The 26515-nt window shown below is 39.9% G+C and overlaps 1 protein-coding gene across 12 annotated transcripts in view; it reads left to right on the top strand.

The window, feature by feature from the left end:
• NEBL (nebulette) overlaps window positions 1-26515 on the top strand; it is a 368000-nt gene that overhangs the window by 264701 nt on the left and 76784 nt on the right. For 10 of the 12 annotated variants that reach the window (XM_043561698.1, XM_043561697.1, XM_043561699.1 and 7 more), the window contains 4 exons: window positions 936-1046; window positions 7620-7730; window positions 16269-16370; window positions 17340-17441. The exons of the other annotated variants lie outside the window; for them this stretch is intronic. In XM_043561698.1, the coding sequence (XP_043417633.1) occupies window positions 936-1046; window positions 7620-7730; window positions 16269-16370; window positions 17340-17441 (426 nt within the window). The remainder of the gene's footprint in view (window positions 1-935; window positions 1047-7619; window positions 7731-16268; window positions 16371-17339; window positions 17442-26515) is intronic. 12 annotated transcript variants of the gene reach the window in all.

Here is a 26515-nt window from a genome sequence, read left to right as displayed (position 1 = left end):
GTTCTTGGGATTATTTTCCCTCAAGTGAAAACATTTTGCGAACTGGCAACTTTTCTTTTATTAAACACCCAACTCCAAAGAGTCGTGAGACCACGGGGTTTACACCTTGTCTACGCTTGATAAACCCACGCTCCAATCTAGCCCCGAGTGGGAGCTATAGAGTGTGGAGACACGTGGTTTTGTTTGTTTGCGTTAGCTGTTATTTCTCCGGTGCAGAGACTCTCTTGATGTCTTTAATTCCTGATGGATTCTCTTTCCTGAAGGAGTTAACTGCAGAGCAAGGAAAAAAGGAAAAAAAAAAAAAAAAAAAAGGAAGTGGACAATCTGTTGTCTTACTTTGAACCTAATCTTCCTGAGGGAGACGGTGAATGAAATGAGTCTTTCTTTTTATGAGTAATGAATGTTTGGGATCACTTAGAGACGGTGCAGATTGGAGGTGGGAAGGCACAGAAACAGCACCCTCACCACCCCCCACACCCCCCCCCCCCCCGCATCCCTGCTGCGGTCGTGGTGGAAGGAGGTTAAAAACATTTGAATAAAGGAACACTGTGCATTCGGGTTCTAGACAGTACCCTCTAACAACTTGTGTTTTCTGGAATAGCTCACTTGTCTCATTTTTCTCATGTTTTTCTTTGCTGATCAAACATTTGAAACTCTCAATATATACAAACAGATTTACTTTTAGAAATGTGCACGGGTTTAAATAGAAAAATAGTCATGATTTCCTTGAGCGTCTCATTTAAAGCTTTGTCCGCGATACATTGGATTTATCTCTCTTCGGAATATGTTCTTCAGCCTAGTATCTAAGGTTCAAATGGTCTTCGGGTTTTTAAATTAATTCTGTTTCTGCAGAAAGTGGCCTTTTATTCTCTTTCAATATTCACAGTGAAAAAAAAAGTAATGCTTATTTTTTTTCCCTTTTTCCCCCTCTCTAGGCAAAATACAAAGGCGCCATTAAGAAGAATCTTTCCAATTCTCTGTATAGGCAGATGCCAGCCACAATTGATAGTGTCTTTGCAAGAGAAGTTACCCAGCTTCAGAGTGAGGTGTGGTTTTCCTAAATTGTTATAATTATATATATATAAAATTGTATATATTTATTATATATATTTATTATGTTTATAATTATGTATTATTTATTATATATAATTATATATATTAATCATAGACATATATGAATTTAACTTAATATAATTAGTATCTTAAAATATATTAATATTTTAAATATTTAAAATGTATATTTAAATATATTTAGCAAAAAGGTTGTTTATCTTGGGTCTCACATACTGAATGAAAATTAGAAGCTGCTGATTGATGTGCTGTCAGTAGTCACTGGTGGAGTCACAGAACATGAAAAGGACAGGCAAATTTGTCATCACCTGATGCTGTTTTTCCTAATCCCAGTCACAACTCTTAATAGAGCAAAGTTTGATCTAATTAGGACAGCTTACTTAGGTTGAAATCTTACAGCAAATATTAAAGGGTTAATGGTTAAATTCAGAATCCACAGGCCTGTGCTTCCTCAGTTAGGCAAGTGGCTCCTAAATTTCCTTTTCCGTGGATTATGGTTTCCATGCAGAGTACGTCAGCTGGAAGTGGCCATTTCAGTGGTTGCACGGTGCAGGGGAAATTAAGGACTGTCATCCTATAAACCCATTTTGAATCCAGAAGAGTAATTTCTCCCTTTTGTACATTAAGACATAAGGAATATGTAATGCATTTCATTTGTTGTATTTCTTAAAATAGAACTTCAAAATAGAGTATTTCACCTCTCTCTCACCCACGTACTGTTTTCGTTTGCTTCACAGCGCAGTTTGTTTGTTTTTTTAATGTTTTAACTCCGTTAATCTGTTACTGGTTCCCTAAGTGACATGAGAGCAGGGTCCTCACATGTCTTGTTCTCTGTTCTACCCCCGAGCTTAGAATATTCCTTGGCAGACAGGGGGCTATTCCGTAAATACTTGTAAAATGGATTTTGTTGAACTTGTTGATTCCTTTGGTAAGGAAATGTTTCCTTTTACATAGTTCATACGTAAACTTTATGCTACATTTTAGGTTAAAAATAATAGTGAACACATAGATGTGCTTACTGTGTGTCCGGGGCCGTTCTCTGCATTTTACATATATTTGCATCACATAATCCCCATAACTATACTCTGTGAGAGAGTCTCACTTCAGAGATGTGGAACCTGAAACAGAGGAGCTAAGGAACTTACCTGAGACCACACAGCCAATAAATGGCAAAGCCAACGCATGAATGTGGATCCAGGGTCTGGGTTGTTAACCACACACTGTTATCACCTCTTTTTACCACTGTTTTTCGTATTCAAAAAGTTTACTTCTTCCTTCGGAATCTTTTTAAAGGAGAGGATAATTTAAAAATAGTCTGAAAATAAAGTGCTCTTGAAAACGACTGAACATCGTTATCTTTTGCAGAACATTTCTAAGTACCTGATTATTACAAATTTAAACGTCTGCTGTGTACTCAGCTTAGCAGTAAGCGCACCTCAGCTGCACAACACGAAGCTAAAAATATATGATATCAGGGTTTGGCATGGCTGACCATGACTAATGTGCCCCCTTTTTTTCCTTGCCAACATCTGATCACCTACCCACTTACCGATAATACAGACTATTCTGTAAAGCAAATCAGTACACTTGATATGTGACAAACAACAGTTATACAAGAGAGGAAGAATATTCTTTTTCTAAAAAAATTATGTTTATTTTTGAGAGAGAAAGGCAGGGTGCAAGTGGAGAGGGGCATAGAGAGGAAGACACAGAATCTGAAGCAGGCTCCAGGCTCTGAGCTGTCAGCACAGAGCCCGACACGGGGCTTGGGCGCACGAACCACGAGATCATGACCTGAGCCAAAGTCCGACGCTTAACCGACTGAGCGCCCCAGGAATATTCTATTCTTAGTTTTATACTTGGGAAGGTAACATTGTCAGATATTTACATCGTCACTGCTATGAAAATGTACAACTTTTCTCACCTTGTTATGGCAGAAACAGAGCTACAGTACATAAACACATGCAACATAGAGCTTAACGTGAAAGATAATCCATAGTGTATATTGTAGAATCTTTTTTTTCCCTCCAGAATAAGTTGTCACTTACATTGTTAACATGTGTTATATGCATGGCACATGTTAAGGAGAGTGTGCACCCTGGGAAAGACATGTATGTGCCCCCAGCACTGCCCACTATTGTAATTAGTCACTGAACTTGTGAGGAAGAAAAAACCTGGATTCTGGATAAAGCATCTATTTCAATGGAATAATGTAATGTAATAACCTGTCAGTGTGATGTAATCACATTTCTTGAGATTTGTGTAAATCAGTTTCATTGTTGTTAAAATTAAAGTTCTCAGAGCTTACCGGGTAATAAGACTGGCAAGAAAGTAAAACTATTTGACAGTGTCTGAAAAAATTAAACAACTAACCTTTTACTGTGTCCAGATAGTATCAGATTTGTGGCAGGCTAAATTAGGGTATTAGATTCTGGAAGTTCCTGGTGTTCTGGGTTCTAATGAAAAGTCTCCTTAAACTTAGGACACTGGATCAAAATATTATGTTAAAATCAATTTGCAGACATTGTCAGATGCTTTCATTCAAACTAGAATAAGGTGAGATTAGCTAGATTAATGCTCCTTATAGAAAACGACTAAGAGGAAGAAATATCTTTTAAAAAAAGAGAGAAAGATGTAGAGGGTTTTGGATGCCATTTTATTAGATATCCTCCCCACCCACCCCTTACAAATTTTATGAATGAAGACCACAAAGAAAGTTTCTGGAAATGCATGGACCATGCCATGGAATGGTGAGATCCTTCTCACCAGGGCTTTTTCACGCAGAGGCTCAATAATCTCTTATCACAGAAGTAATACAGGCTACTCAGGTGTCTGAACTCAGGAGATGTTTGACAGCCTACATTTTATCTGTAGTGGCTACCGGGTCCTGCCTCAGGAGCCTCCGAGGTGTCTATGCTATGGGGTTAGAAGTGCCATTTACCCAGACAGTAGTTCTAAAATCTACTGGAAGTTAGAAATGTATACAGATCTCGTGTATATATGTGACATAAATATATACTATCTCATCAAATGTATAGGATAAACGTATACACTACTTTTATGAACATATTTATATATATGTGTACAAGACTATTGCACGGTGGGGCACCTGGGTGGCTCAGTCAGCTAAGCACCCAACTCTTGGTTTTGGCTCAGGTCACAATCTCACGGTTTGTGGGATCAAGCCCTGCATCGGGCTCTTGGCTAACAGTGCAGAGCCTGCTTGGAAATCTCTCTCTCTCCCCCCGTCTCTCTGCCCCTCCCTGGCTCTCTCTCTCTCTAAATAAATAAATAAATAAATAAATAAATAAACATTAAAAAAAAAAAGACTATTGCAAGTTGTCCTCCATTAGTTAGGTATCCAGTACCAAAGTGGCTTTAATTGTCAAGGTATGAAGAAAACCGTGTTAATTTAGGGAGATGCCACACCATAATGACAAATCCTACGAAATCAAATTTATCGGAAAATTGATTGGCTTGACATAATTTTCCATTAGCTACTCTAAGTGTGAAAATTAATATGATAAATTAAAGTTCGGCTGCCTCCAATTTGATGTAATCTTAATTCTAAACTGGTGCTTAGTGGCAGCTATAAATGAAATGACTTTTAATGCTGCAGGGAGAAAATTACACAGCCTTTTAAAGAAAGGGTTCTTTTTAAAATTGTGCTTGATGACTCGCCATTTCTATGATAACCCACTAAGTGATCAGCTGCATTGGTTATGTTTATAAAGTCACAAGTAATACAAATTAAACCAGGCACCCAGAAAAAAGGAAATAGTATGTGCTATCTCCTTTTATTTAAGAAGAAGAAACACATCTGATAAAAGTTTCTTCTTGGCTTAATAGACCTGGCCACCCATTAAACTCTTCCTCCTTTCCCCCAAAGTTATAATATAGAATGTAATGAAACTGACATAATGGTCTTTGTCGACTTAAATGGTGGTTCTTAATGGGTTTCCTGTTTAACATAACTAATTGGTGAAAATGTAAAGATATGTTCATGAGAATTAGATATCCTGATGGGTTAAGTCAATGGACAGATACTAACAAGATGAATCGTCCCTGGAATAACATGGGGTGCTGTGTGTAAGTCCTGATAATCAACTAGACATGCAAGATTGGATGTGAGAACAGAGCGGGGCAGAACCGAACAAGACTTAAGGGCTTTAGTTGACAGAAATCTCAACATCGCTGTCGAAAGGAAAACATTGTCATCTATGGGTACGTGAGTAATAGTGTACAGCATGGAAGAGGTCATAACCTGGCTTGGACAGTTCTAATTAGGAGAGGTCAGACCATATCTGGAACATTCTGAGCATGTTAAGAAAGAGATGGCCTAATTGTAAATTGTGCAGAGGAGGGCATTTAGGGGTATAGGGCCTCAGGGTCTTACTCTGTGCAGATGGTCTGGAGGAATGGAAGTCATTGATAGCTGTGCACCTACATTTGAAGTTCTGTCCTGAGCTAGACTCCTGCATGGCTTCCAGGGGAAGACAGATGGGGGTTTCATTAAAGGAGGAACTTGGTATCCCAGCTTTCACGATTTAGAGACTGTGATGCCCCAGGGTGAGTTCTCTTTCATGTAGAAGTTTTCAAGAAGAACTTGGTAGGGGAGCCAGAGAGGGGATTTAAATATTAATGGTTGCAACAGGTGACTTTCTTTTTTTTATGGTAAATTTCAATGATTTTATTTTTAAAAATTAGTTTTACAATTATCACTTTAATTCTCCAGACAAGTATATTATATCTAAGATAAACAAGTGGTTAATAGTGTTTATTAAGACCCATGAGGAGTTTGAATTCATGAGAATGTTTATTTTTATTAAATTTTTTTAACGTTTATTAATTTTTGAGAGAGAGAGAGAGAGAGAGCGAGAGAGCACACATGCACGTGAGTAGGGAAGGGGCAGAGAGAGGGAGACACAGAATCCCAAGCAGGCTCCAGACTCTGAGCTGTCAACACAGAGCCCGATGCAGGGCTCAAACCCACGAGACGTGAGATCATGACCTGAGTGGAAGTCGGATGCTCAATCGACTGAACCACCCAGGTGCCTCAATTTTTATTTATTTATTTTGTATTTAAAGTTTATTTACTTTGAGAGAGAGAGAGAGAGAGAGCGCTCAGGAGCAGGTGGGAGAGGGACAGAGAGAGAGAGAGAAAGAGAGAGAGAGAGAATCCCAGGAAGGCTGCATACTGTCAGCACAGAGCCCAACGCCGGGCTTGATCCCACGAACTGTGAGATTGTGACCTGAGCTGAAATCAAGATTTGGACACATAACTGACTGAGTCAACCAGGCACCCCATTTTTTTTAAAGTTGAGAATATTTAATAAACTCATTTATTCATGTATTCGCCAAGCATTTATTGACTTCTATACTCCATCATTCACTATGATAGACACAGGATATTAAAGGATATCTAAGAAGATATAGACATCGCTGTCAAGGAGCTTGTATTAGTAAAAAGTTTTCCTCAAGTTTAGCTGTATTCCTTTTCATTAAAAATTAGATCTTGTTTTGTTCTTGGTGAATACTCTTCTAGTTTTTCTCTTCAAATTGTCTTTATTCTCTTGTTTCAAGTTACTCTAACTCTATAAATATTTTCATATTATAGAACTTTTAATATATATTTAAAACTAATTTTAAAATCATTCATTCATTCCTGTTTTATTTTCGTTCGTTCATTCATTGAGCCAATAGTCATTCTTCCTTACTTTATGCCAGCACTATTTTGGGTTCTGAGCATTCAGTGAGCTAAGCAGTTATGTTCTAGTGAGGGAAGACCGAAAATCAGTAATTCTACAAAAAATGAGAGTAGTTGAAAATTGCTAGGGAGAGACATAGGATTATAGAATAGACTAGGGGGAAGGGGTTTGTTTGTTGCCTTCTGGATCTTCCTTTTTCTAACTCTGTTGCTGAGTTTGGTTACTTCCATTTTCGAAGCAATCTTTCTCATGCCTTCTCTCCATCCCAGGAGGAAACAGATTGGAGTGATAGCAATGGATAGTGTTGGCATGATGCTAGTTTCTCTCCCAGAGGACATTATCTCAGAAATCTGCCCACATGTTATATTTTCTCCCAAAGGTTAGGGCGTTTCATGAGGTTTATGTTATAATATAACTGTGCCTACGGAAAGTCATAACAACTAATTAAAAGATGAAAAAATTCACCTATAAATGTCTGATCATTTCCCCCCACCGTGTCAGTTGCTTTCCCAAGATTTAAACCTTGGACATTTATGACCCCCAAAGGCTCATAGATTTGGAAGGTTTCCCAAAACCGTAGCTGAGATTCAAGCGGGCTGCATATGGGTGGGAGTTTCAGCATACGGAGTTTTGAAATCAACAGTGAAGAGTTAGAATTACAAGTCTAACCTGAAGCACTAACATTAAAGCACTGTGTATACTCTCTCATTATAGAAGCTTAGGCGACCATGTCCATCATGATGGTATTCAAAAACACAACCTTCTAGCGAAAACACTGAACTTCAACAGGTAAGAATTTAACATCCCCTGAATGAAACTAACTGATGTGTGTTTTTCAAGGTTGCCTATAAGCAGAAACATGATGCTGCCAGAGGATTGTCAGATTATGCTCATATGAAGGAGCCACCCGGGATCAAACATGCCATGGAGGTCAATAAACACCAGAGTAATGTAAGGAAGCCATCCCTCGTGATTTTCTGGGGAATTGTAGTTCACCACATGAGGGCTAATGGATATGCTGTCAAAATTTAATTATTACAGCTCTCCTATTCAAAAAGGACTATAAAATTTCTTTCTTTCTTTCTTTCTTTCTTTCTTTCTTTCTTTCTTTCTTTCTTTCTTCTTTCCTTCTTTCTTTTTCTCTTCTTTCCTTCTTTCTTTCTTTTTCTTTCTTTTTCTTTTCTCTTCCTTCCTTCCTTCCTTCCTTCCTTCCTTCCTTCCTTCTCTCCTTCCTCCCTCCTTTCTTTCTTTCTTTCTTTCTTTTTTCTTTCTTTCTTCTTTCCTTTCTTTCTTTTTCTCTTTCTTCTTTCCTTTCTTTTTCTTTCTTTCTTCTTTCCTTCTTTCTTTCTTTTTCTCTTTCTTCTTTCCTTCTTTCCTTTTCTTTCTTTCTTTTTCTTTTCTCTTTCTTCCTTCCTTCCTTCCCTCTTTCCTTCCTTCCTTCTCTCCTTCATCCCTTCTTTCTCTTTCTTTCTTTCTTTCTTTCTTTATTTCTTTCTTTCAAGTCTCTCAGTGTTCAGTCAGAAGTCCATCTGAATTATTCTGTCAAAAGCATAAAAACCTTGTGGAATGCCTTTAAAATGTCAGGCACTTACAGATATTAGAAACTGTGCTTTGGACCTGTTGGGTTATTAGCATTTCCTAGAGTGCCCTTGGCTTGATGGTGAAGCTCCCATAGTTTCCAGTCTAGAATTACAGAAGAACTTGGAGAAAGGGCCCCATAAATCACTGATCCAGGGAAGAGTCACAAATGCTAGTGAGATTGTACCCTGTTTCTTTTGGAATGTATATGAAGAGCAAATTGTCAAACTCAATACTCATTGAGAACATGAAAGCAGTTAAACAAGCCCATAGAAAATGAAAATGAATTGTTTTTTAAAATGTTTATTTATTTTTGAGAGAGAGACAGAGAGAGAGAGAGCTAGTGTGAGTGGGGGAGGGGCAGAGAGAGAAGGGGACAGAAGATCCAAAGCGGGCTCTGTGCTAACAGCAGTGACCCCATGCGGGGCTCCAACTCGTGAACCTTTGAGACGAAGCTGGACGCTCAACTGACTGAGCCACCCAGGCACCCTGAGAATGAATTCTTTTATAAGTTAGCAGATTATACAGTTGTAAGTTAGCAGGCACATGAAAACTTTCACGTGTTTGTTCAATGACCACCACTCTCCTGGTGGCCTAGAAGAATAGTTTGTTCCTGAAATTTCAGTGGAAGCCTATTTCTCTCCCCGTTATCAGTTCTTTGCTCTCTAGAAAGAATGCAGGAACTGTGTGTTTGGGTCTTTATGGGTTAGAATCAGTTACGATAAAGGTGTCTGCCTTAGCTGGGTCAAGAAACTCCCTTTCTTTGGAAAGTACCTGATACATCTTGGTCATCTCACACGGGCTCTGTCCCACCACTGCGTTCCTTTATTGAATGGTGCTTTGCTGACTCTGTCCCCAGAGCCCCGGCTGTTCAGTGTCTCTTTGCAGGTTGGCAACAATTATCTGATACTAAATTGTAATAGGTCAGTGCTTAAGTAAAAACTGAGTGAGGTTTTACATTTTAATTCAAATGTGTAAACATATGCCAATAACAAGACAATTTTCTAAGATGGTTTAACCTTGATAAGAGATGAGGAAGCTACGTGTCTGTAATTACCAGCAAGGCCATTTTAAGGGGATGCTTTGTAAGAACGGTTTGCTTACAGAATGAGGATCATAATCATAATAACTACCACTTAGCGAGCCCTGCTGCATGGCAGGAACTGTGCCAAGACCCTGATCATTTCCAGTTCTCGCAAAGTCCCTGCACTGCGTCCCAGTTTGTAGATGAAGAAAACGAGACCAAAGAGTCAAACTCCCAAGTCCAAGCTCTCCATTACGCCCTGCTACCTCCCTCTTAAAAGTCACTGGTTACCGGTCAAGATTTTACGTGAAGTTTTTTTTAAATGTGGGGCCAAATAGGTTATCATCAGAATTTAGATGAACAGATTCAAGGCGCTGCAGGAAAGAAGGTGGCGACGGTGGTCCGGGAGGGGCCGGACCACATTACACGGACCCTCGGGAAGCCTTTTCCAACTCTATAATTCAATGAAATTCAAATACGGAAGTTCCTTATCATAGAACCGGGGTTATTATTTTAACTGTGCCTTTTCTTTTAAAAGGTCTTTGATTGAGGGATTGAGGGAATAGAGTATAAAGGCCTTTTCTCTTCCATTCAATACTGTGTACTTATGGGAGAAGGGTGTATTTACTTACACTCCTCTGCCTTCTCGGCTCAACCTTTACATGCAAAGTTTGTACATATAATAGGATTTAGAAAGTGTTTAAGACTATTTGCTCAGATTTAAAGTGAGAATGATATTTGTATTCTACCTGTGAAGTAGTTGATATTCCCCTAGAGTCAAGGCGCTCAGAATAATACATTTGTTGTTCCTACAATATGAGATTTAAACCTAGGTCTGGAACGCCCCAAGAAAGCAGGACATTCTCTTGGCTCGTAGGTGAGGCGACCGCATCTCCACGGTAGACGACACCCTGTCTCCCATAAAGCTTCAGTCCGGTCAACCTCATCTGCCCAGAACTAACTAACAGAATTACCCTTTCGTAAGGTGGAGTGCCGCTTTACATTGTGCCCCGAAGTGACGCGATTTAATGTAAACTAAAATGTGTGGCGCATGTACATCTGATTTACCTAGAAATAATGCAAAGAGGCATCCTGGCTTGCCTTTTTATGTTTCTCCCCAGAGCAAGTGAGTTTCCACTCTCTGTTAAGAGAACCAGGACACCAGGACAGCTGTGCTTTAAGCCTTGTAATTTCTGCCTTCTTTCAGCTCAAACTTTTATTAGAACATCCACCAATGGGCTTAAGGGTGTGATCTTTCTTTCAGAACCTCTCTCTCCCTCAGGCCTTGAGAGGAGAGGGCTTCGGGGAGGGCCATCTGAATCCTCACCTCTGCGTAACTGAGAGTTTCAAGAGGAAGGCTATTCTAGGGGTGCTAGTCTCTTCTGTCACCCCCAAATTCAGTGAGCACGGAACAGGGGGGAAATCATTTGTCTGAATACCCCCCACGGTAGCACATAACAGAAAAGGAATTCAGAGTCAGACCACATGTTGCCTGGATGACCTTGGACAGGTTACTTAATATCTCCAAACCTCAGCATTCCCATCTGTAAAATGGGGCAGTGATAATCTACCTCACTGGGCTCTCACGAGTATTAAATGAGATGGTACATGTGAAGGGCTTTGCAGAAGAGCTGTTCCATAAAATATGAGTCCTCTTTGGTCCTCCTCCAATTTTAAAGGGTGATTTGAGAGGTTAGGATGATTTCATAGTCAATTTGAAATAATTAAAAGAGCTTAGATTTAGAAAAGAGCCAACTCAATATGCAATTTATTTTAAGAAGGGTTTAGTTCAGAAGGGCACGTTCAAAATATTTCTGAACCCGTATAACTACCTATCTTGTTGATACTAAAATCAAGAAATTATTAAAAACAGCCAATCTAAATCCTTTCGTATCTTAAGGGATGTACCCCTGCCAAATTCTTCTAATGTAATTTAGAGGAACTGGAGGTAATCTATCCTGTTACTTTCCCCTAAAGATGGGCTCGAAATGAAAACCCCAGTAACATGATTAGTTCTCATCAATCTTATCAGAGACGTGAAACCCAATAGGTCTGAAGGAAGTCAAACAAAGTTTGAATTGCCATCTTCAGTTTTGCAAGTAATGTGGTCTGGATAGACTTGGGGTGAAATCGGAGTGATAAACTTTTCCAAAACACCATATTGGTAATCAATTCAATGTGTATTAGAAGGAAGTATTCAGCAGGGAAACAAGAGACTTAATGTCCTTTTTGAGCATGATGTATATACTTCCTTGATGGCAAGAAAAACTTATCAGGAGATACAATTTCTTTTCTTTTCCATCAGAAAGTGAAAAAGCTTAGAGATAAATCAGTAAGATGATACTGGAAAAACATTCGTGGTTCCCTGTGATTTCCTGGTGTGACTTACAATAACAGCACTTCAGGACTTAGTATTAAAATAGACACATTAGTATTTTGGTCATCTCCAAGAGTAGTTAGTAATACTGCCATTCTGCCTTCTTTACAAGATTACGGTGGTGGTAAAATGAACTCATGAGTAAGAAAACGTCTGTCAACTCTAAAATGATTTTTGTAAACAAGACAGGGATAAAAACGACAAAGATAAAGCTCCATATTCTACTCCATCTTTTAGGAAACGGAAAACTTTTGTGCCTTCTGATGAATATCAGATCCTGCGTTTACTTGTAAATAAAAGGTTTACATTCTCTCAAAAAAAACATATGTACAATGTAATATTTTACTAGTTTTTTTACGTACAGCATGCCCAGACGGAAATAAGCCTACGATGGGATTTCCAGTCCATGTGCCTATCTGATGATACCTGGGAGCTGTTCTCATGTGAGAGTTTCCGATGACCATAAAAGTATTTCTTGAGAATGACTTCACCAGCGCTTTAAGATTATCACTAAGTACAGGCCACACGACTCACTTCCGTTCTGCAGACTTAAAAGATGTCCATCCTATCTAGTCTCTTCTCACCGAGAATCATGTTACCCTTCAGCAGAGTAGCAAAGGGAATGAATGGTTCTGGGCCAGTTGGATTTGATTTATTTAAGTCTACTCAAGGGAACGTGGTGAGATAAGAAGTTCGAAAAGAAATTTTGATGGAATTAATATCTCTATTGGAGGCAACGAAGAACACATTGGACACTGCAGACAAACATGAAGTGGAGATGGCATTCGTCGGGAGTTTCTAGAGTTAGCACCAGAACTCCGCCTCAAGTGAGCTAAGTAAAACATGAGAATTTATGGGTTTACGTGATTAGACATTCAAGCTGCCTTCAAGTGTAACTGGATGCAGAGATCACAGTGTCACCGGGACTCTTCCTCTCGACCCGTCTCGTGGCTTTGCTTTCGGACGGACTCTGTCGAGGTGGTCTCAAGATGACAGCTGGTGTTTCCAAAACCAAATCGTCCCCTCAGCAGCTGATCCCAGAGAGAAAGACAGTAGGTCTTTCTCCCTCAGCCTCGGATGCATCGGTGCCTCTGGCCCTCCCTGGGTTATGTGTCTGCCCTCTTATCGATCATGGTTTCCAAGGGGATGGGGTATCTGATTGGACAGACTGTCATGTGGCCGTTTCCGTCATCAAGAAGGTAGGCTGCATTGGACAGCCCCACCAATTCACGTGGAGTGACGGAGAGGCGGTTTCCAAAGGAAAAATCCCAGGCGGATTAAAAGAAAAGGATAAATGTCCATTACAACGGAAAATGACCCAGAGACGTGGGAAAGGGCAGGGAAATAAATTTAGTGGGGGAGGGGCGGTAGGGGGGGGAAGATAAAAGGAAGAGATCAAGCAGGTATAGTAATAATTCTAGGTGTTCCTGAAGAAGAAACCGCAATCATTCTCTACAGATATTATTAAAAAGGTAAAGCAGTTTATCTTGGATACAGGATCAGCGTATAAGAAAATGGTCATCGTATGAGAATTCCTTTATTGCCTTGGTTGGGACCTATAGAAGGAAACAATCAAACTTCATCGAAAGGTATAATAAGAGATTTAAAGAAGTGGGGAAACACACTTTCTCCTGGGAAGAGACTGAAGTATCTCTCTTCTCCTTTTTTTCGTCCCTCCTCCGGCTTTTTTCCTCCTCTCCTATGCTCTGAGGACGCAGTAGGGAGCAACACATTACACAAAACAAGGTAAAATCAGTCGCTGGCCCTCGGGCTTGCACGCATCCTGGGCTTGACGATTTTCAGGAGCCTCCTGTTTTCTCCTTCTTCGACAGTGTACTGTAGAACACGAGAAGTTTCTAAGATTCAAGATTCATGAGAAGACAGCCTGAAGAACGGAGACCGGTCGGTCCACTGTTCCAATACAGTTAGCACTTGGGGGTTTGAAGTCATTCCGGAAATAGGGGGAAAAAACCATATATATTCTTTGACCTTCCACTGCCAAACCTCTCTTCGGCCGCGTACCGTTTTTCCTCTTCCCGGGTTCGGACAGACTGCAGAATGGAGCTAAGACACATTGTGGACACTTGAGAAATGTCAGGCGAGCCCCCCTCAAAGCCGGGCAGCCGGCACACCACCAAGTTCAGACGTCGTTGCTCACGGTGCAGCCCAGGAGCTGGTGGCCCTGCGCCTCCCCACATGAAGCCCCGTTCCCGTGGGATGTCCCCACGCAGTGATATTCTGGAAGATCTGACTAGCGACCGGGCTCCCGTGCTGCTCTCCTGTGTGGCTCTGTGCCGTCCGCTTGTTTGAATCTGCAGCTCTTGTCAATCTTCATATTTGTTTGGAGTCACATATGCCGGCCTCTAATTTGCAATTTACATGGATGATGGGGCCCTATTCAGAGTCCTGCTCCTGCGGCCTTTGTGCCCCTCACCTCTCTTCACGCAGTCATTAGGCTGAGCAGCATATAATTACATAACCCATGCAAAGCTTAGATTTCTGGAAGGTTGCAGCTCTTTTCAGAAAGTAAGGGTTTCCGTTTTTATCCTCATTCTTTTCTAAACAAAAAGACATTCCCCCCCTGTGGTTTTTGTATGAATGCAGTAACTTAGAAACAGTTAGTCTTGTAGGTGGGTAGTAATTTCGGTTTGTTTTCACCCGAGAGTCGGTTTTTGTTTACACAGCTTGTGTTTAACTGAGCGCCGGCTGAGGTTGATTGGCCATCGTTGGAGCGGGAGCGTGTTGCTGTTTGAAGCCAATGAAATTGGCTTAATTTTAAATCCCGAAGGATTTAAAATTCGCCCAACAGTATAACTCCGTTTCCAGCCCGTTTTCATGTTTCTTTTGCTACCCGTGTGCACAAAACCTACCTGAATTACTTGCTAAGGTAAAGCCTGTGAAAACAGAAATAGTGAAGAAAACAGATGCTCTTGCTGAAATGACGCGAACTCTAGCGAAGCTGTGTTTACTTGTTAGACAGATTCATGATTATAAACAGAGTTTAAAAAAACAGTCTTGGTGGTGAGGCAAAAGCAAGCCCTTAAAAGAATAAATAGAAATGTATGTAAACATTTCACCGAAATGAAATAATATAATGCGTAGGGAGCCTATCAAAGTATTAATGCATTTTCATTTCTTGTACCTGATAATTATTTTTGAAGGAAGTAAGAAAGTACAAATGGTTTTTAACTCTACAAGACTGAAAGGAAAATAACAACATACATTGATATTATCTAGAACACTGGCTTATATAGATCAACAGGGGAATTCATTAGAATGCGGATTCTTGAGCCCCATTTACCGAAATTCTGTTACGTAGGGTTGGGGACGGACCTCAGGAATCTAGTTTTTGAATAAGTACCTTAGATGATCCTACTGTAGAAAATTCACAGGCAGCATTAGAAATATTTGTATTGTACCAATATAAATAATTGTGCATTTTGTGTAGATGTTCAGTTGTAAGTTTCTGTGTCTTACCTTTCTACGCCTTGAAAAAATGAAGGTGGGTCTTAAAAACGACCATTGCTGTACTCTTTGCGTTAGAACTTTAATAGAACTAATGTAATGGACAAATCAATCAGCCCCTGGTGACACTGCCAGGTAGAATTACATCTGGAAAATAGATAAATATTCCTTTAGCTTATGACCAACCTTGAGAAACAGAGAAGTGGACAGATTGGTGAGGTGTTGACCGGGGCGGGGGGCATTATACTAGTTTTGGTCTGGTCTCACTTCCTGTTTGTCAGTCGAATTCAAATCTGAATAACCACCATCACCTAAAGTAGGTTTGATAAAATTTACATATATTTTTCTCTTTAAATTTACATATATTTTTCTATTTTCCGCGCTTCAGTTTGGTTGCATCTCATGTGCATTCAGAGAATGAATGTTCCTTAATGTAATTGCTTTTATTTTTTGGACTCATTGTGATGGTAGTTGCTAGAAAATAAAACTGTCAGTAAACATGACTAGTCTTCCCACACACGGGCATTTTAAGAGTCCAGTCAGAAAAGGAAGAGAAAGCCGGAGAGGAACAGCTTCACACACCCTTACCCCAGGAAATGATTTTCTACTTTCACGTGCTGGGCTTACCCTGCATCCACTGGGGGTGAAGACTGTGTGATGGGCAAGTTAAGGCCCTTGATGAGGATATTCTGTATGTGAATATGCACATACACACGTACCCACGTTGACATGCTTATCAGAGCGGTGTATGTAAAATCCTGTGAGATTGGTTTTGTGCCAAAGTCTTGGGCTCACATTTTTTTATGTTGTATGAATCCAGTTCATGTGCAGTAATGCTAGTGAGACTTAGGTATGGCAGAAAAAAGAATGTATCTATTCAAATAAAGGTTGTGCTTAAAAAAACTTTAAAAAACAGCTCATGGTCGGTGGGTTCTCTAAGATGATTTAGCACAGATAAATGATTTTATAGACATTAAGTCTGGTAGTTATATAAATTCACTAATTTCTTTTTCTTTCTTTCAATCAAAACTGCCTCTTGGATCAGATTTCTTATAGAAAAGATGTACAGGGCACCCACACGTACAGTGCGGATCTCAACAGACCAGACATCAAGATGGCCACGCAGATCTCCAAGATCATAAGCAATGTAATCTCTCTTTCTTATCTTGAGCAGAAATGATTTCTTATTTTTTGCAGGAGACAACCTGTGGCTCTGGTAGTTGAATGGTTAATTGAATTGGTGGAATCAATCTGAATTCATGACGTTCTCAATTTTTTTTTAATCTGAATCATCCACTTGACTATGTAGGTTATTCAGGTATATGCAGAAGCTGCTCAAAGTTGCCTTCACTATGGCTAATGCTGCCATACTTTCAGAGAAGTAAGTGCTATGCTCGCATTCAGATGTCTCAGCCTGGAAGTCAACTTTGTCAGTCATCTGGTCTGATATTATCTCTCACCTTACCTCGTCCCGAAGAATATCACTTGGCCTTATTCCCATCGTGTTCCTGTTAATTGTGCAGATTCTTTTTAGCCCCCATTTGCCCTTGTACATTTTCTACACATCGTGGCTGTTTTCTTATCTTCTCCAAGATATCCTTCTTGGTTAATACCATTTAACTTAAACATACCTTTGCACCTCGGTTAAAAATGATGACCTAACACAAACCAAATATTTGAATAATGTAGACTATACTCACCTTAAAAATTAATAACTATTTACGAAATTTAACTTCATGTTAACCAAACAGGGCTAAATTCCTGAGATCAAGCGAGCCATACAGGCTGTCTGCCTGCAGAATTTGGGATCTCAATTATCCAGAAATTTCTTCTAATATTTTTTTTCAGTGTTTATACAGAAACACAATGATGACAATGGTGACAGGGTACAAAGATTCAAACTTGGTAATTATTTTGCTACAAAAGGGTTGAGTTTATTTATATAACCCCACGAAATCAATTTCTGCCCTAGCAGTCAGCATTTTATCATTTGGTGGATTGTGAGGGATGTTTTTTTGTGGACTGACCATCTATTATATTTTATTTCAGCTAATGTTAATGTAATGCTTCATTGGAAAGTAGAAATATTTAACATTCTCATATGTATTCATTTTAGGCAGAGTACAAGAAAGGGCAAGGAGTAATGAATAAAGAGCCTGCTGTAATTGGAAGACCAGATTTCGAACATGCTGTGGAAGCTTCTAAACTTTCTAGTCAAGTAAGACTCGAGTGATGACTCCACAATGATTTGATTGAGAGATTTTGTTTCTAGTGGCACAGGAAAATATTTCATCTTAGATAATATCTTTAATTGCAAGACTATGCAAAGATAATGTTTCTGAAACTATTTCAGATAGGATTGCAATAATTATAAATTTCACTAAGGCATAAAAATACGTCCAATTTTAAGCATGAGACAAAGGTTTCTTTTCTCCAGGCTCAAATTCTAACCCTTTTTAATGAGGTGGGCTGTGTTGTCACATTTCCTAGGATTTCGAGAATTCAGCAATCCTGATACCAATTAGATTAGATCAATAATTAGATTGCTATCTGTCTATACACACATACACACACTTTGTAACTTGGTAATAAAATATCAATTTCCGAATGCTTTTGTTTAATCACAAGATAAGAAAGAGGTGAGACAAATGAAGGAAACTTTGAAATCTTACTGAAGACCATCAAATAAGATCCGCAAAAGTATAAAGGCAGGTCATGTTTTAGGCTGAAAGTCTCGGCAGGTAAAAATTGCAGTTCTCCCCAAATGAATATATACATGTCATGCAATTTCAATGACAAGCCAATAGAACTTTTTTTTAAGCATGGACAAAAAGGAGATGCCTGAGAATAGCCTTTAAAAGTATGAAAATGAAGACCAGTGAAGAACTTTAGTTGTGAGTTACCATAACATAATATAAAACCACCGAAATTAAATCAATATGGGATTAGTACAGTAAGAGATAAAATGATCAGTAGGCTAGCATAGGGAATCCTGAAATAGATTCCAATATGTATAAGAATTTAATATACGATGAAAGTGTTGGTTCAAGGCAGTGGGAAGAAGTTGTATTAGTTAATGAATGGCGCTGACATAACTGTCCATCCATCAGAGTAAAAATAAAATTGGACCTGAATCTTAAACTACATACAAAATGAATTCCAGATGGATTAGAGATGTGAATGTAAACAATAAAATAATTTTTTAAATCTTAAAAGAAAACCCAGGAGAATATAGATAGCACATAGGGATAACAGAGTTGTTCTTAGATAAGACCGGAGATCCAGAAGCTATATAAGGAGAGTTAGGCGTATTTGACTATAGAATTAAAACTCTCTCGATGGAAAATGATAATATTTGCCAGGTCAACAATAGTAATATCAAAAGCGATTTTTATACATTTACGGTGTTTTCAACTTTGACAATACCCGTTCCTCAAGGTGCAAAGTTGGATTACATTTCAAAATGGAGAGGTGTAAATGAGGAAAACTGTGCAACCAGATAGAAGAACATGATGACATTTGCACCAATGAGAAGACCTACTGTGCTCTAGCTCAGGTGTCTCAATACTCAATATGGTAAAAATGTTAATTCTTCCAAAATTAATGTTAAAAACTCCATGCAAGGGGCGCCTGGCTGACTCACTTGGTGGAGCACGTGACTCTTGATCTCAGGGTCATGAATTCGAGCCGCATGTTATGGGCAGAATTTATTTTAAAAACTAAATTAAATCGGGGCACCTGGGTGGCTCAGTTGGCGAAGCATCCGACTTCGGCTCAGGTCACGATCTCGTGGTTTGTGGGTTCGAGCCCTGAGTCGGAGCTGTCAGTGCAGAGCCTGCTTGGGATTCTCTCTCTCTCTCCCTCTCTCTCTCTGCCCCCCTCACACACTCTCTCTCTCTCAAAATAAATAAACTTAAAAAAAATTAAACAAGTTAGATGGTCTATAGAGAAGGAAGTGTCTGCGAAAGGCTTTTTCTAATTTTAATTTTTATTTATTTTTTAAAATTTATTTAAAAATTTTTAATTTTATTTTGGGGAGTGAGAGTGAGCGAGCGTGAACAGGTGAGATGGGCAGAGAGAGAGAGGGAGAGAGAATCTTAAGCAGGCTCCATACCTCGCACAGAGCCCAATAAAGAGCCTGATCCCACGACTCTGGGATCATGACCTGAGCCAAAATCAAGAGTCAGACACCCAACTGATTGAGCTAACCATTCGCTCCTATTTTGATATTTCAGATTAAGTCACCAGAAATCCTACCATGTGATCCTCCCTGGGTTTTTAGGCAGGTTAAAAAAAAAAAATTCAATTCCTTTAGCAACTGTACAACCAGATACCTAAGCAGATTGTAATTTGCAAGTTACATCTTTATTTTCCCCATGACATTCTTGCTGCTCTCATAACCTCATGAGAGAAAAAGGAAAACTGGGCAGATGAATATAGAGGACTCCTGGAATGAACGTGACACGTTCCGTGTGTGTATTTTCAGGGGTGTGAACTAGAGTCGAGGGCAGAAAGTGTGGTTTCTTATTTTCACTGACGATTCGACCGTCATGTATTGTCTTGCTCCTCACCTAATGACAGATTGTAGATACAGGAGCACTCAAAGGCAAAGACATGCCTAGAAAGGAAGTGACTTAGGAAGGCAGGAAGCAGAGGACCCCGGGGACAGGTGCAGGAGGGGGAGAGCAGATAGCACCAGGAGCACTGAGAGAGGAGGCGGAGAGGAGGTAGTGCTCGCGGCGTATTGTGGAAAGACCTGCCTGATGAAGGGGTGAGAACGAGAGAGCAGGGGGCAGAGTTCTTCCAAGTAACCAGTAAATTGACCTCTGAGGGGTTAAGCCTGGGAAAGGTGACGGAAACCCAAAAACCTTTGTTAACTTGTACAACAGCTTTGCTGCCATACTTGTGAAAGTTTCCTTTTTTAAAATTTAGTAGGCACATAAAATGATGGTCAAGTAATCAGGAGAAAATGAGTTAAAAAAAAAAATTGAAGTGACACGTCACGTGCCAAGATAATGAGATTCGTGTATTTCTGGGTATCTCAAATGCTAGTGGGGTAACTGTTGAAGCCATCATCTTACAAACTTCTTTTCTTTTTTAAGATTTTTTTAAAGTTTATTTTGAGAGAGAAAGCGAGAGAGAAAATGAGTGGAGAAGGGGCAGAGAGAGAGAGGGACAGAGGGTCCGAAGCGGGCTCCAGCAGAGAGCCCGGTGTGGGGCTCGAACTCACAAACTGTGAAATCATGACCTGAGCTGAAGTCAGACACTTAACCGACTGAGCCACCCAAACGCCCCCTTTTTCTAAAAGATTTTTTTAAGTGTATTTATTTATTTTGGGGGGGGGAGACAAAATCCTTTTAAGAGCAGCTGATTTGTTAATATATTCATATATCGTCTTTATTACTGGAAATTTGTCTACATGGTGAATGCAATTCTGTTAGTTTTATAACATCAAGGAAAACTTTTGTATTTATAATAACTAGTGTTTGTTCTAAAATTGCATGGGATGTATTGACAAGAATGGGTTTGAAACATAAAAAGTACATTTTAGATTGCCATTAAAATTTAATTATAAATATTGTCCTCAAATTGAATGGGGATGTTAATTGGTTTGGAGAATCTCCCATTCTGTCTTCCTGGCAAACACTCTCCCAACCAACTTCTTTACCCCCAAATTTTGGCTTCAGTGTCGCATCCTTGACTTGCCAATTTAAATTGTATTGCTCCCTCCCCTTCATTCTCAGTTCTGGTTCTTTATAGTTCTTAACACAGTCTGTATTAGTCAAAAATGTGTGTGTGTGTGTGTGTGTGTGTGTGTGTGTGTGTATGTGTGTGTGTGTGTGTGAAATATCTCCTTTACTACCACATAGCAGGCTTTATGGGGACAGGGTTGACATGTGTTTAATTCATCATTACAGAATAGCACAGATTGGACTTCAATAAATATACATAGACTGATTAAACAAATTTCTCTAGATCATTCACAGTTGGTACAAAGTAAGATGTTATTTTGTTATGAAAATAAGGACGGGGATATGATTTTGTGTAAAATTCAGACCTGAAAATACTATTGATTTTATGGCAAGTTCTACATAAGAATCTGGATATACTATCTTCCTTGATAGCTTTTAGTTTAATTTCATCCAAACTTGGAGAGAATTGGTGCCTATAGGTATATGGCATTGTGTTATTTGTTTGTGCTTCATTTTCACTGATAATTAAGGTATACTTACCAAATTTTCCATTTTTTCCCTAACATTTGTTTCTGTGGTGATGACGAGAAGCTTTCTTTTGGAGTCTGCTTCTGCTTTTTTCTTCCTTTGTCTGGAGTCATAGGTGGGGCTGAAGTCCAGCACCCCTCGTGGTGAAGCTTTGAACTACTGGCTTTAGAAGTCAGGCTTCCGGCCATTGAAACACTGCTTTGTCTAGATGCAGTTATGAGGAATGATTTAAGTTATATTATTGTAGTTTAACAATTCCAGTGTTTTCTCCAAGTGTGGGTCTCTGAAAATCTTGCTAAATCTTAACATTCCTCATCAACTTTTAGGAGTATGAGCCTATATACCTTTCCTATATTAAAAGGAAAGGTTGGTAAACATCAGGATCATTAGGTATGATGGTATTTATAATGTGAATAAAATCAGTCATGGGCATAAGTAACTTTTCATTTGTTTGCAAAGTAATTGACTCAGGTATAGGGGGTAACATACATAAGGAGCCAACTCACCCAACCCAACACCTATTTCTCCCTTTCTCAAGTGGTCTTGAAACTGGAGGGAGATATTTTGTTCCATGGTTGAGTCCCCGGTTAGTCAAGGGAAAGCATCACGTCAGGAGATGTGAGTGTGCATGAAGAGGCAGACACTCAGATGTGTGAAGTGTGGGTTGAAAATAGGATAGGATATTGAATGTGTATGTGTAGTGAGTGAGTGAACCAGTCAGAAGGTGACCAAGGGGCCCATTGAAACCATTTGGCTCTTTTCTCACTTCATTTACATGCAACCCTTTATAGCAAGAGGTAAGAAATAGTTGGGTGTCAGTGTCTGATAAGCATGTTTTTTTTTTATGTAATGAAGTTATTTTGCTTTGTGGTTAACTAATGAGGGGAACTCTTGTGTCTTTGTTCCTCAGGCATCTTTGAATCAGATCGCATGGAGTACTGAAGCTTAGAGATAAATTTCACAACACTTTGCCTCTTACTACACTTATTACAAGGATAGGAGCAACAGATATATTTTAAATCACTGATCTCACACTACAGAAATAACCTGGAAAGGTTAGACAGAATTTTAAAATTCAAGTCTTAGGGCGTATAACCCAATGCGTAGCAGTGGTAGAAATCTTTAAAAATAAAGTTGTCCCGAAAGGAGTTGTGTGCAGGTTAGACTCGTAAGTCGAGGGGAGACAATTTGGTATTGAGACAATTTGTAATATATTTCTATATTTGGATTGTGAATTAAGAGTGTGAATGGATTTCAAACCTCCACGCAAACACAACCATGATTTTGTGTGAAGTATGATCACAAATTTTGGGATCATTTGCATTACTCTGTGCTTAATTAGTAATGTCATGAGAGTACTTTATTACACTTTGTTATATTTTTAAGATATTAGACTTCTATTAAATACTTTCAGGAGAATATTGCATTAGAATGGCATTTAGTTCTGAATAGCTTATTTTATGTACCCAATTATTCCTAAGATGTGTAATTTATGCCCCTAGTTCACCCTTATTAGGACCTAAGCTGTGACTAATGCTCATTACATGTGAGGCATGCAGTTTCCCATGCATATTTCGAAAGAATGTGAATTTGGGATTTCTTATTATTCTTCTCCAGAACATCAATTCTGTGATCTCTAGTATTCAGTAATGGCTACCCGATGATCATCTCTGACTCTGTCACCTAAATGTGAGTTTGTTATCCTCAGGAATATGTAAAAGCAGTGCCTAGTATAGAGGTTAATACAGATAATGCCTCAAGAGATACTGAATGAATAGATAGAATGCTAACAATTTCTGAAAGTAGAATCCTTTACTTAGATGGGAATTGGTATTTTTCCATTTTGAAAAGAACGGTCTTAAGGTATTGAGGTGGATATTGAAACTTAACAATCAGGGTTCTAAGTAAGCTATACTGGATGAATGAAAAAAAAAAATAAAGTTCTCATCAAAATCTATCGCAAGGCTGTATCACAATTTGAGGACACCGTGGAAGGTACCTGCTCCTGCCTTTCAATGAAAGAATCCCTTCTCCATCCATGTATTGGTTCAGATGAGATAGATATTACATGCTGGACCCTGTGCTTGGGGGTAGATTTTCAAAGGTGAACAGGACAGATACAGCCCCTGCCATCACTGAGCTTACAGCCTAATGGGAAAGATCCACAGTGCAGCGGCGTGGCAGATAATGACACCAAGGTGTGATCTCTGTGACTGGGTAAAGGCGGGATGTTTCAAAAATACACCAGCAGTCTGGGACATCAGAGAGGGCTTTCAGAAAAAAAGTTCCTAACGTTCATCTGAATGGTTTCTGCGCATCCTACAGGTATTAGCCTAAATGTAACTTCTTTTCATCATTATCCACAGAAACCATGGAGACTAACTACCCACGTATACTAACTACGCGTCGATACTAACGTTACCTTCCGCAGTAGAGCAAATGCCATGTTTTGATTTTTTTCAAATATTTGAACACAGTTACCAACTGTTCCTTCAGTCTCTTCAGTATGGCCCTCTTTAGCCCAGTGACCGGCACAGAGGAGCCATTACATAAATATTTCTTGAATGAGTGAATGAATGAACGAATGCAAGCCTAGCAGGAACTATACAGTAAAATACAGATTCAGTATAATGTTTTTATATCTATTGTTTTGCATTCCTTTCACATTCTTTATCTTCTTCATGGGCTCTAGTTCCGATCGATTTAACAGTGACTGTGGTGTGCATGCATACGTGTGTGTGCATGTGTGTGTGTGTGTGTGTGTGTGTGTGTGTGTACTTGGAGAGTTAGAGAAATATTAGAGATCTTGTAATCTCCGACACGTCTCAAGGTTTGACTCATTGTGTGAGTCATAAAAGAGAGTTTTTGCTTATCATTTTCATCATTAATTTATATATTTCTTTAATAAACATATAGGAAGTACCAAATCCATTCCAATCCATTATTCCAGGCCCTAGGGATAAAAAAATGAACAAAACTTTGTTCCTGGCTCACTGTCTAATGGGAGAATAGACGTACCCAGATAATTTAAATATGTCCAAAATTAGAAAATAGTCTAATCTAGTATTAGCTAAGTGGCAAGTGTCGGTTACATCATCTCTGAGCACAGAGAAGCCATCCTGCTCTCCGCATGCCAGCACAGTTACATGAGGGACGGAGGCCACATGGAGGGAGTGAAACTTGGAAATGAACGTGACGCGTTCTCACCTGCCATCGACTCTGGCGTTTGTTCTTCCCAGGGGAAGGTATATTTCTGAAAAGCAATAATCGATCCACATTGCGATGACTCCTTTTTCCTCTCCTCACTACATCGAGCCTGTGTTGAGTTGCTGCCATGAGGTAGGATGAGTTCCCACCCGAGGCTGGGGGTGGGATCAAGACACGCTCTGTCCAGACTGGCGTCCGGAATCCTTCCGGTGGCAAACCTGCTCAAGTCGCAAACGTGCTTAGAATGACTTCCTACCGGCCTTAGGATGAAGCCCAAGTTCCATGGCAGCTACAGAGCTCCGTAGGACCTGGCCAGTCCTGCTCTCCAGTCTCTCGTGTAATCTCCATCCTCTGGCCACCCTTGTGTTCTTAAATTCCTTGATCATGCTGTGTGCCCCTCTCTCGCCTTCCACCTGCTGTTCCCTCTGGGCACACTCTATCAGCATGCCCCTTCCCCCCCACCCCTCTCCCCGCTTTCCCTCACTAAGTACACTCTCTTCGCGCCTTAACTCAAATACCCTTGGTTCCTCAGACTTGAAGAGGGTCTGCCACAACATGTGGCTCCGTGGCCTCATTGCCCTGTGCTGCTGCAGCCAGCTCACCCTCCCAGAATTTGTCTTTGCGCCTAACCATCAGCAGTGACGCCTGGATGGAATCAAGTTCATTTTTTACTGCATGTCCCCGGGGCCTCCCTCAGGGACGGGGACTTGGTGAGCACAGGAGTATAAACACACATATGCATACATACATGCATATGTATATTAATATATATTATATCAGTCTTTGGAGTATTAAATTAAATCACGTGATTATGATAAGTACAGCCAGCGTAAATGGGGTTAGGGACGAACTCAGCTTGACTCTTGGCAAGTTTATAACGTAGCTAACGGGAATGGAAGTGCTGGGGCGCTTAAACCACTTTTAAGTGACTGTGATTCAGTCAGATCTGCTGCTGGAAAGATTACCGACCCCCATCTTGACAGAGCGTGTCTTGATCCCACCCCCAGCCTCGGGTGGGAACTCATCCTATCTCATGGCAGGAACTCAACACAGGCTCGATGTAGTGAGGAGAGGAAAAAGGAGTCATCGCAATGTGGATCGATTATTGCTTTTCGGAACCATACCTTCGCCTGGGAAAACAAATGGCAGGTGAGAATGCCATTGGCTCCAGGTTCATTTCCAAGTTTCACCCCCTCCATGCTGTGGGCAGACGGTAGGACAGGCTCTCTCTTCTCAGAGAGGATATAACCTAATTTTGCCACTTAGCTAATACGTAACTAAGATGCTTATGGTGCCCGGGGTTGGAGAATTTGAATCGTTGAAGGAAAACTTGGTGCAAGCCAGGATTGCATAGGTGGATTGGTTGATGGTGTAAACAGCTACCAGAACGTTCAGGGCACTGAGGCCATCAGTTAGAATGTCTTGTTCAGTCAGGAGAGAGTGTTGGTGAATCTGGCTGAGTCAGGAGTGCCATTCAGGTGGAAGACAGTTAAGAGAGCCTCCTCTCATTGTCAAGCAAATGTCCTTTAGGCACTAAAAACCTAGAGAGACAAAAGCACAGATCAAAACATGGTGACAAGTGTCCTGGAAGAGGGACGGACAAGTGCCCTGTGACGGGAGTGGAATTTAGAGGAGGACCAGGGAGGGGAAACTTTTGCTGTGGTGCCCATGACCGTGGAAAATAGCAAATGAGATCTAAATTTATTTCATTGGTGATATTGTGCCTGATTTCAAGACATAAATACATATATTTCGTATAAAATCAGAGTTTTTCTTGCTTTGTAAAGTTTATTAACTAGTCTAATTAATTAGAATAAATGAGGTTTCGCCTGAATTTGTAAGGCAATGCGACTATCAGAAAGTT

Source organism: Prionailurus bengalensis, chromosome B4 (assembly GCF_016509475.1).
Source record: "Prionailurus bengalensis isolate Pbe53 chromosome B4, Fcat_Pben_1.1_paternal_pri, whole genome shotgun sequence".
Lineage (NCBI taxonomy): Eukaryota > Metazoa > Chordata > Mammalia > Carnivora > Felidae > Prionailurus > Prionailurus bengalensis.
The sequence above is the reverse complement of the archived record's forward strand: the minus strand, read 5'-3'. Positions and strand labels throughout refer to the sequence as shown.